Genomic DNA, 12,018 nt, shown 5'->3' with positions numbered 1-12,018 from the left:
CCCACTGAAAGCAGAGCCAGGCAGTCAGTCCAGAGTGTGATCTCTCTGTGATACTGGGTTTGAGCATCTGGGTTTGCTTAAATCTGAAACATGTGAAACAGTCCCTCTAGCCCCTTCTCTTTTTTGCTGAAATCTACTTGAATTGAATTTTTTACTTTTTAAATTTTTATTTATTTATTTTTAAAATATTTATTTGTTTATTATGTATGCAATATTCTGTCTATGTGTATGTCTGCAGGCCAGAAGAGGGCACCAGACCTCATTACAGATGGTTGTGAGCCACCATGTGGTTGCTGGGGATTGAACTTAGAACCTTTGGAAGAGCAGGCAATGCTCTTAACCACTGTGTCCTCTCTCCAGCCCCTTGAATTGACTTTTTAGGCACTTGAAAATGACAATCAGGACCATTCTTTATATGGCTTTTATTTTTTTAATAAACACACTACTGCTTTATAAGTGACGGTAAATACAGAATGTTGTCTTAGTAACCAAAGTTTTAGCACTTTGGGGATTTTCAGATAGATACAGATTGCTGGTCTCTGGAAGCATTAATAAAGGTTATACTCATTCTGCTTTAAGCACACATAGATCTCCGCATTATCTAGTATTCTGGTTAGAGGGACTCAGAGATCTCTACGGTCAGTCACACGGGAGAGCAGATGGCAGGCTGAAACTCTCCTCTAGAGTGAGTACGGCAATAGTCATGACTGACCTAAAATCAGTAGATGGTGGTGACCAAATATGTCTGCAAGAAAAGAGAATGAAGGGAGGGAACACGGAAGAGGAGCATGAAGGAAACTCCCAATGATAAAGAGATCAATATGTTATGGCATTATTCTTATGTTGGAAATACTTTGTCGTCTTTAAGAACTGTATTTCAAATGTATTTTCCTAGTAAGAAGAGCACAGTGTTTTATAGGAGGATGGTTGCATTTTAAAAACAAAACACATGTATAAATATTAATATAGCATTCTCAAAGATACATTTGAAAATGCAAAAAAAGCAATGATATGCTGTGGGTGGGATTACAGTGATGTACCTTTTCTTTTGCTTGCCTGCGTTCTGATTTTTCTACAATGAATATGAATTATCTGAGTGAAAAACAGCAGCAGAAGGCACACCCTGAGAACAAACATAGTTGATAGTGTGACCACGTGGGCCAGGCGTTTCTGGGTGTCAGAGAAACACAGGGTAGAGATCTGGGAGTCAGGAAAAGCATTCTAGCTCCAGAAATACTACCAATACTAATAATACTAACACTAATGATAATGATAACGATGATATCAGTAATAAGCAAAACTCAGCATATGGAAATGCATTCCAGAAGGGAAGACAGGACCTGGGTGCTGTCCTGGCAGCTCACCTGTTGCCAGAAGACCATCTCTTTAGCTTTTCTCCTGGCAGTAATTTCCAGTGCAGTTCTATAGGCAGGTACTTCCCCAATGGGAACATACTTTAACTTTGCCAGAATACAAATGTCCACGAATGGATCAACATGCCAGTCTTGTAGAAATGTGTTGATGTTGTCAGTCAATGAACGCAGGTTGGTGTTTCACAAAGACATGCTTTAGTTTCTTATTGCTGATGTGGCAAGTTACCGCACAGTGGATGCACAGAGGTGTGCAAATCCATTATCGTTGTTTGTGGGTCATATGTCTGACATGTACCTTCCTGAGATAGAATCTAGGCGTCAGCAGAGCTGTGCCCTTCCTGGAGGCACCAAGGGACTGTCCATCTAGTTGCTTATGTAGAGGCCACCCAGCTCTGTGGCCTTATGGCTCTGTTTCAGAGTAACAGTGGATTGGTATCTTTTCCTGCTTCCATCTGTTGCATTATCTTCCTGCTTCCCCCTTCCGTTTACTTTGAAATTAAATTTATTTAGTACATACCACAACACATGTGAAGGACAGAGGACAAAAAACTCGCAGGAGTTGGTTCTCTTGTACCATACGAATCCTGGGGATTGACTTCAAAACCTCAGGACGGGCAGCAAGCGCTTTTGCCCACTGGCATCTCGTTGCACCCTCCCCCACCCTTCTACTTCTAAGGATGGTCAAGATTTCACAAGTCTCATCTGAAAAATTTCATATAATCTCTCATTTGAAGGTCACCTCATTGACAACTTAGAACCTTGATTCTCCTTAGCCCATATCTACAGATTCTAGGGATTGGAGCACAGGCCTAAGGTAGCATTATTATGCTTCTCATGGATACTATCCACATAGCTTCCAGGAAGAGTTGGCTGACTCTCGCTTTGGACCAGACCTCTATCTTGGTTCAAACCTCCCTAGCCCACTCATCTTTCCTTGAGCTGTCAAACGAGTGTCACCGCTGTGTGACGACGCTTGTGTCAGTTTTACCCCACCACTGTTACCTCGCAGTAGAAACTGGGGAGGCTCTGAACTGCCAGAAATGTCTGCATCCTCCTTTCTTTCTCTGCTCTGCTCCTACGCCTTGGCCCATGTTGACTCTCATCCACCTGGGTGACATGTGGCTTACTTTTTTCCCATATTCGTTGGTAGTTTCTTCCTGTCTCATATTTTTCCTGGTTGCCCCTTACTCTCCTGACCTGAAGTGTTTGAGCTGTTAGGAGGAACTCCGTCATGATCTTCTTTTTCACGTTTTCTCCGTAAGTGATCTCATCCATTGCTATGATGACAACCGCCTGATCATTAGCAGATTTATAGCTCCAGAGAAAGATTTATTCTATCTGATCATTTATCAACTTTACATCTCCAGGTATAATTTATTAGAGCCCCAACTCATCCCTGCCTGTGGGCTTGTATACAGAGCTGTCTGCCCGAGCCCTTCAATCAGGTGTCTAGATAGACTGTAGGCATTTAGGTGAAGCCACGTTAGGACAGATGTCCTTTTGATTAGCCTCAGCCCAAAGGTTTGCAGTCATTGATTGGTTGAGTGTTCCTTAGTCTATGCAGCCCCAGGAAGAGGGAACATTTAATGGGTTTTAATTTTGTATGCCAGATACTCCCTTAGCTTCACTCTTCATAATATACGCACGGAGCAGATAGCTATCCTTGCTTCCATCTTATACAAGAGACTGAGGCCCAGAAAGGTAAAGTGGACTGTCTAGGCAGTTAAGTGGTCCAGCCAGGACTCGAATCTTGGTAGCCTGACTTCAGTTACCCTTGTCTACTAAGTTAAAGCCAAAAGGTCTCAGGCTTGCTTCCAGTGAACCATCAGACCAGGCTAGCTAAGGAACCCCCTCCTCATGCCGGTAGAACCCTATACTCACTCCGAGTCTGTTAGCGACGTCTGACATTTAAATGTTGGTTTCTCTCCCCTCCCTCAAGGGGAATGAACATCTACCGAATCATTTCTGTTTTCTTAGCACCTTGTGCTGAGTCAGGAAGACACGGCTGTCCCTCAGAAACCCTTTCCAGTTGGACCTAGCACCTCTTTGTCACAGGTGTTACCATGTCACTCCTGTGTCTGGAGCAGAGCATTTTCTTTGACCCTTCTCCTCCTGCCCAGGGTACCACTTTGCCCTTTGGCTCACTATCAGGTCTAAGATCAGATTTCCTAACTGCACAAGGCACTGGCCATTTCCTCTTCTGACCCACCTGGAATTCTCCTCTGAGGCAACCAAACTTGCCAGGGGCAAGGGGGCCGCTCTCCGGCTGCCTTCTGTCTAGCAGGAAGTCCCTGCGGCGTTTCTAACCTTTGCTCTGGAGGCAGTGTCAATATTTAGTTTTGTATCTGCCCTAGCCACGCATTCTTTCCGAGGCTCTCGGAGTCCACGCCCAGTGCTCTGACCTCAGGCCTGAGCAGCTGCTCCCAGGGCCTGAGGCTTCAGCCATTAGAGTAAGGGTCTCAAGAGTGTCAGGGGGCCCTTTCTGCCTGGTCCCCTCCTTTGATAACATGTTCTGACTCAAGTCAGCGCCTCTACAAGTTGTCGTTAGTCATATGAGGGGGACCCCACGAAAGGTGTGCAGGGACCGGGTGGGGCGAAAGTATCAGCGTGGTTAGGAGGAAGGGCCTCAGATCATACAGAGGAGGCTTCTAGCCTTAGCTTTAATCAAAACTTTGATTTTTTTTTTCCTTCAGTGAGTACTTGCACCTGTGTTTTCTTTTCGACATTAAAGTGGGCTCAGGGTCTTTTATACAATGGAACTATCTGGCACATACTTAACAGTTGATACAGTGGTTTCAAAGCACATACTATAGCACCACGTGCAAAAAGGAAGACTTTATAAGTTGATATCGGTAGAGAGAAGAAATGAATAGATGCATTCTGCTCCTTTAGACACCCTGGAAGAGAATGGCCCTTGTGAATTTTTAATTGTATATAGTGGTTCTTAGGGTACCAGAGGAGTCTTCTAATAACTGGGGCCCAAATTATGGCACTGTGGCACCAGATCCACTCCCAGAAAGGATGCTGACAAAAGCCACCCACTCCCTTTCTACCTTCCCTTTATCATGAAGTGGTGGCACGTAGCTTGAAGTATATCCATCTCAGTGATACAGTCTATTTATTTCTGCTCATCTGGTTTCCCGCAGATGTGCCGGAGACTCCAGGCTTGCTTGTCTTTGTCAAATGTCCTGCTTTCTGCCCTCACCACTGGATTACACTTCCTTCCTGTGTTTTGGCCAGTGAGTGAACAAATGTCTTTCGAAGTGTGTGCTGTGCATTTGTGTCTTCAGAGACAGCCCAATAAATTCTGGAGGAAACCTTATTTTCATCCTCTGTCATTAGGTAGCTTTGTGTTATGAAATCTCCACCCCTTAAAGGTTTTACAGCTTTAGAGCACACCACCCCACAGGCCAAGTCGAACATAGGGGCCATGATGGGAACATTATATACCAAAGCCATAGTAGCCTTCAAAGAGCCTAATAAAGTTACCGGGACACAGTACAGCCAATGCCCGTGCCAGACAAATGGAAATGAATTCCAGCTTGTGTTTGAATGTCAAAACTTAATTATCTAGTATTTGATATATTTTTAAAAGTGCTTAAAAATCAATCTGTCACTTCTTTGTAAAGACTCAAAATCAACACACTGTTAATTTGACCTCCCTTCAAAAACATGTTGGCAAAAATGATTAGACTACATTCTTCATTAAGGCCACAGTTAAAATGGTTTTGTGATTGCTGTCAGTCCTTTCATTTTCTTCCAGGAGTGAATATTTTCTTTTAATAGTTAAATACCTCGTCGAGAAAAGTTAACACAGTGTGCCCTGTATGAAAGACTTCTGCTCATGGTGAACTTTATGGGATAAACGGATGTGAAGACATTGAAATTATATTTGACATAAACTCTGAAGAGATGGGAGAGGCTTGTATATTATATCGTTGCTACAAATGACCTTGGTTATGCCTAACACTGTGCCAGGTAATACAGTGAGGTACTATGAAAGAGCCATTTGGTGAAGATTACTTATTAAGATAATTAACCTGAAACAGCACCATCCCCATGATGTCTTGTGGATCTGAGCCCTTCAAGCCAACGATTCCTGCGTGTCATCATGTGTGGAAGGAACTTCTAACTATGATGTGCAGTGCTTCGGGCAGACTTTCAGATAAGGCTGCAAAGCAAGGCTTGGAGACGTCACTGCAGTTGAGAGTATAGGTGTTAGGAACAGCAGGAGCAGCCATTTAGCGTGTAAACACAGACCTGGTGTGTATATGCCTTCAGAACTGGGGTGTGGTCCCTCTCCAGTGCTTGAACTATTGTTGTGCTAATCTACTCCGGAAACCCTCCATAGACAATGTAGTTCGTGCTATGATCGGTGTTCTGCAGCAAGACGTGCTTGCCTCTTACACCACTGTGCTTTCCTTTCTACTGTAGAAACTGGCTGCTAAGAGAGGACCTGGTAGAAAGGTTCTCCAGTTACCTATTCTGCAAAATAGTGATGCCCGTAACTAGCTACTAAGAATCCTATATATGTATTTTTAAAAAATTCACTGTGATGAGGGTTGCATCAAATGGTAAATGACAGGTACCTCAAGACAGCAATACTTTAAACTGCTTAGAAGCTTATATCTCAGCTAAGTCAAATCCACAGGTAATTAAACCTTAGGGCTTCGTGTATGTTTGTGAAGGTGCACATTTGTGTATGACAGTGCACATTCATGGAGGCCAGAGGTCAGCCTCAGGTGCTGGCTCTCAGGAGCTGTTCACAGTTTTTGAAACAGTCTTGGAACTCACTGAGTAGGCTTGACTGGTTGACCAGTGAGTTCCAGGGATTGCTATGTATCCACCTCCTCAGTACTGGGATTACAAGTGCGCGCCAACCTGAATGGCTTTTCTTACAGATGGAGTCATCTCCCCAGTCTCTTGCTGTTGGTTTCTGTCCACTTCCCTCTCAGCACATCTCTCAGCTACCCAGAGAATGTGTTCTTTCATCGCATTGCATCCCCTAGTTACATGGTCTCATCATGTCGGAGATTCTGAGATTCCTTCTTTATTCTGGTCCATCCCGAGCCTAGTTATAAGTCGGTGGTTCTATTGCTAAGGAAGAAGGAGAGAACAGCCAGCAGGGAGTGGCTAGCGTGCGCTGGCATGGTAGTCTAGGAGTGCCTGGCATACAACGCTCTCGGCTGCCCCCTCAAGACTCCCCCTCCCCTTTCACCTCCTCTCAGATGTTTATACCTGGGGTGAGTCCCCACACATGGGTTAGAGGGTGTTAAGTCTTGACAACGGAGCTTCAGGGCAGTGCGAGAGGAACGCTTACGGCCAGTTTTTGTTAATTTGTGATTGTGGACGAAAATCTTGGCATGGATTAGCATCGCATCGCGTGTTGTACAAAGAGTGCTCAGTGTGGACACAAACTGCTGTATTAGCATTCAAATCTAAGTAGCTAATTATATTCTCAGCACTTAAAAATGTGGAAAACAAACACTTTCCAAGATTACTTCAGAAACTAGTTAGCACTGTTTAGACCCATTATAATTAATGTGCAAAGAAAGGAAGCGCTTCTCCAGCTCTTGGAAAGTTGTGCCATTGCTGTGCTCCTAGGTGCACACTGTTTGTTCTCTTGGGGGCAAGTCTCCTGGTCAGTCTGAGTTTGGACTGTTCTCCGTGCTTTGGCTCGGGGGGGTCTACCAGTAGTTTTTGATGCGATGATTATATGCATCTCACTTTTCACCTGAAATGAGCCATAGTCCCCACACTTGAAGGTAGAGTCCTGGAAGAATTGTCTGGAAGCTGTTTGGGGCCTGTACACAACTGATATTCTGCCTCCTTCAGGGAAAAGATTTGGATTTCACAAGAATGGAAAAAGGCAAGAGTCTAAAAATTCTAGGACCAAGGTTATGGTAAAGCTGGCATAGGACCAAGGCCATGTCTACTCCATGTGGGTAGGGGCCATTTCTGCTTCAATCCTGGCTGTGTCTCTAGAATGTGCGTGGTACATGGTAAACTATCCATAAAATATATATTCTAAATAAGCGAGCGCTTAATTTAACTATCAGGAACGGTGGGCAACACGCCCTAGCAGGCAGGTTTTAATGGACAGAGAATCACACAGGAGTTATTTTGTGGCTTCTGAGTGAGACACCAGGTACTAGAAGGAAGTTGCTTTCTTTGTAGCTAAAAAGAAGTTTGACCAAGTTAATCCTCAAAATGAAAGGAAAAGAAGTTCTATGTGTGGTTAAGTCTCACAGGAAATACAGCATCTAGTTCTCAGAGCCCGCTCTGTGAAGAAATTACCAACGACATACTATTTTCTTGTTTGTTTTTAAGACAAGGTCTCTCATAGCCCAGGCTGGCCTCAGCCTTGCTGTGTAGCAGAGAATAACCTTGAGCTCCCGATCCTCCTGTCTCCATTGACTGAGAGCTGGTATGATAGGCATGGACCACCACACCTGGATTTCATGACGCTGGGGCTCAGACTCGGGGCTCTAGGCAAGCGCTCTGCCATCTGAGCGACATCTCAAGACTCTGCTGTATGATTTACTCATGATGTCTCAGATGGGAGTAGACTTCAGAGACTGTATATTCCATTTATTCTCTCTGGGTCCTTGTATTGTTTCTGCAACACCTCTAATAATGAGTATTTATCTCTGTACATCTCTGGTTAGCAGACAGATCTCAATTAATTTTGAAGCATACTATTTCATTTTCTAGAAAAGTCTGCCTTTTTTTTTTTTTTTTTTTTTTGCTTTGGAAAGAGAAACATATAGCCAGGAGAATAAAGGAGTGTAGCGATCATGTCTAATCACGGTCACCTGGAAGGCCAGCATCTTCAACTCTGAAGAGTGAGGTTGTGCAAGAGGAATTATTTTGGTGTCCTGGTTGCATGTGGATGGCACGAAGGTGCTGGTCATTGTCACTCGGGAAGACGAAATTCTCTTCTTAGGGAGCCTCAGAGGCCTTTTGGATGGTTATTAAGGGACCTTCTACAAGGCTCTGTGCGTGGAGAAGGTTCAAAGCTTTCATGTTTCAGAGGGTGTAGTCGGCCCCGTAAGCAGGAGTCTCTGTTGTGTGGTCTCCTGTAACTGAGCTCGCCTGCTTGCTTTCTGTCTCTTGTGTGGACACAATTAAAATACCGGCTGTCTTTCTTTTGTGTGGAAAATAGGCTAACTAGATATTCTGTAACTTTTTCTCAGCTGTGATCACTTGGCTCCTCTTGCACAAAGAGGAGAGTCTAGAATCCACTACAACCGAGCAGCAGCAGTGATGTTTCATTCCACAGGCTTCATTTTTTTCGGGTTCCAGGGAGAAACCTCACCAGAATGGCCTCTGCCTTCATATCTCACCATGCAGAATCAGTGTGGTTTTGACCTTCTGTGATCCTCCTAGTTTTAAATTCTGCAAGTCATGGCTTTACCTCTGCCCGAAGCTCCATGGAGCTATCCTGAGACGGTGTGATTAGTCCAAAGGCGAGGAATCCTGAATTCCATCCCAGCTTGTGTTCTCAGGAGACTAGGCATTTTGTCTTCGTCAGAATCCCATCTGTCATCTTGTATTTGCTTTTCAATATGGGGACTATAGGCACAAATAAGAGAAAGTCCCTTTTATGATTAATGGAAATATTTATGGTAGGTGTCTGGGTTTACTTAGCACAGCAGCGCATATCTGTCCGTTGAAGGGAATACCACTTGCAGTTTGACAGATTAACAACCCGAAGCACAACTTTCAGGAAGATCATTTTGCCCGTCAAGGAAGAACTAATAACTCCACTGAACAGGTGGTGATATTTTTTTTGAAAAAATATGCTTATTAAATTCCTAAGGCAGACGGTTCTCACCGCAATGGTGGTGAGTCAAACATGCTTCTCCTCCTCCTCCTCCTCCTCAGCAAACATTGGTGTGGTGAGTCTCACAGGCAAACAAGCAGCCAGCTTTTCCTTCTCCCGGCCAGGTGAGAACTGTCACCGTGCGCAGCTGGAGAACACGGCGTTAAGGCCAACACATTGTAAGGTAGAGGGAGAGGAAGCCAGAGTAATCTACTCATAGGAGGAGTGGGGGTGATGATGGGGTTGCCTGTGCAGGAAATAGCGGGTACCCCTGAAGCCACTGTTGAATCAGCTCACAAGCAAGCCTTGTGTCTGCTTCACACTCGCTTTGCTCTTGTGAAGGCTCTATAGGACCTGATGAGTGGGACGTTCTTTTAGATTCTCCTAGGGCTAACTTTGGAAGGTTGTTGCTGGAAACGTTCAAGAACTTTGATAGATATTAATTTGATATTTGGCCTAGAAGAACTTTGTCTTCTTGTGAGCTAAGGTATGCTTCTTACTGCTGAAAATTGAAATGCTTTATGGCTCTGAGCCACAGGCCATCCCTTGACCTCTACATGAAATAGAGGAGGTTAAAAATTGAAGTGGGACTAGATGAATTAATGAATGAGTAGCGACCAGGTTTGCTCTTTCCATCACAGCGATAAGAATGGACGTTCAGGGGCTTCCGGGGAAGAGGGTGCTGGAAAGCCCTTTACTGAGTAGTAAAGTGTAGGAAGTGAGGTTATGACTCAAGTTTTGCTTTCCTGTGAATGTGTAAATTTGTGTACTAGCTTTGACTTTGACATAGGGCGTTGAGCCTTGTGTAGATTCCCACAAGTCTAGGTACCTGGCCAGGAGACCACATATAGGAGGATTAGCGATGTACAGCCAGTGAAAATCCATGGCAACAGAGCTTGGCTTTACACGCAGCTGATTCTTTTCCATCTAGGTGCAAAGCTGAGCCTTTGGGGGCTTGGGAGAACAGGTGCTGCTGTTTCAGTGATTGTCATTTGCAAGGGTCTAGGCTTTAATGGGCTCTTGTCTGGGGATATTGGCTCCTCCTCTGTTCAGAGGCACGTTAGAAGTGTCTGGTTAGTTCTCTAAAAAATAATTTGGGTCAAAAGGGAAGCCCTGCTTCTCTCTGGGCTAGAGCACAGCACACAGCTGGTTGTCAGGGCCATGATAATGAGGTTAAGCACATTAGTTGGGAAAGAAGCACCTGGCAAAGCACCATGGCTGGCAGGGAGAGAGGAGCCTTAGTACACAGGAGCCTGGCACTTCCTGTGTGCATAGTCATTAGTGACAACCTGTGAGCGTGGGGAGACATGGTTTGTACGGCGGAACAAGAATATTGCTAAATGCCCTCCAACCCCCAAACTAAACATGTCTGGTAGGTCCCCTCCTCAGCACTGCCTACAATTTGCTTTTTAAATTTTTCCCTTTTTAATCTACCCTGCAGCTCAGTGGAAAAACGGACCAGGGGATCCAGGACCTGATTTTATTCACGGAGTTAGTTATAGCAGTACTCAGAACATGTCTGCGAACAATTTGAAGCCGGCTCTGGGAAGCTGGCTGGCCAAGCCTGTTGACTAACCCTTCAGGTTTGGTGGCTAGAGAAAACATGATTGGAATTGCTTGAGAACTGAGTCATGGGTTATGAAATTTAAAAAAATCTTGACATTTAAACTTTCCGACAGAGAGGAAGGAAAGCAGACATACTGAGGAGGAACGGCACAGAAGGAGTTGTAGAAGATTAAGTGGGGTTTGAGTTAGCCAGGGTGGGTCTGAGATCCCCTGAGGAAGCCACCGGTCCCTTCTGGGCCCTCTGTCCTACTTGAGTTTACTGGATGACTAATTCCTACCACAGCACTCCTTCTGGCTTTAGAACGGTTCAGGGAGATGTGCGCACAGCTGTGGTTGGGCAGGGGTGAACCAGTCCATTTATTCGGACTTTGGTCTTTGCTCTCAGGTTGCTGTGGAGGGCCAGTTTGAAATTTCTCTGGTGCTGTTACTGCCGAATGTGTTACAAGAAGGTGACTTTGTGGGACCAGATGGGCTCTATTAATTTTCTCCGTGTCTGTTTCTAAAAGATAGTATCTTAGCCAGGGTGTTCCTGAATTAGCTATGAGTGATGGGAAACTTGTAGTGACTTAAATATGCCTTCCGGTGTTATACAACTTGCAGCATTTTTATTGCAAAACTAGTTCAGACTGCTGCAAACACACTGTAGCCTTTGTGTAACAACGTTGCCTACCAGGCTGACGTATACACAGGCAGCTATATGCTGTGTTTAACTTGCACATATACTTTATAATTTACAGAAACGCAAGGCACATTTCTCTATCGTTTTAATTGAGCACAAAAGGCCAGCTTGTGTAATACACCTCGATACTAATCCTTCTTTGCCCCATGTCATGTTCCCATGTTATCCCATGTTTGTAAATCTGAGTAAAAATGATCATGTCCATAAAGCCAGGCTTCTCTGTTTTTCTGTGTGACTCTAGTAAGGAGCTTGAGCTTCTCCCTTGCTGAGCCCATGCGCTTTCTGAAAGCGTCCATCACCTGCTTATTTGACTTTAGTGCAAGCCACCCTCCCCATCAGTTGCTCACAAAGCTAAATGCTACAGGACACAGATACTCCGATGGAATGAGCACCTCCCATGCTGTCTTTCTCCCCAGATTGCTCCATTGTGTGTATTTCTTGCTTCCATGACTGGTAATAGCTGGTACCTGGTACCCAGACTCTCATTCCCTGACAGACTGCAAAGTCTACAGCTTTCAATCTTGGTCTCAGATGGAGCTGCCTTCTCTCTTCCAGGGCTCGAGTGTAACCTCCAC

The 12,018-nt window shown here is 44.7% G+C and overlaps 1 protein-coding gene across 5 annotated transcripts in view; it reads left to right on the top strand.

Annotated features, from left to right (window-relative positions):
* Syt16 (synaptotagmin 16) overlaps window positions 1–12,018 on the top strand; it is a 242,553-nt gene that overhangs the window by 84,722 nt on the left and 145,813 nt on the right. For 2 of the 5 annotated variants that reach the window (XM_085697533.2, XM_085697532.2), the window contains exon 1: window positions 9,209–9,323. The exons of 1 other annotated variant lie outside the window; for it this stretch is intronic. In XM_085697533.2, coding sequence (XP_085553659.2) covers window positions 9,215–9,323 — 109 coding nt within the window. In that variant the 5' untranslated portion in view covers window positions 9,209–9,214. Of the gene's footprint in view, window positions 1–9,208; window positions 9,383–12,018 lie in introns of those variants that run through there. 2 more of the 5 variants (XM_085697528.2, XM_087911751.1) reach the window with 1 other exon arrangement.

The sequence above is a fragment of the Myodes glareolus genome, chromosome 11, assembly GCF_982192425.1.
Source record: "Myodes glareolus chromosome 11, mMyoGla1.1, whole genome shotgun sequence".
Taxonomy (NCBI): Eukaryota; Metazoa; Chordata; class Mammalia; order Rodentia; family Cricetidae; genus Myodes; species Myodes glareolus.
This window is presented reverse-complemented; position numbering and strand designations above follow the sequence as displayed.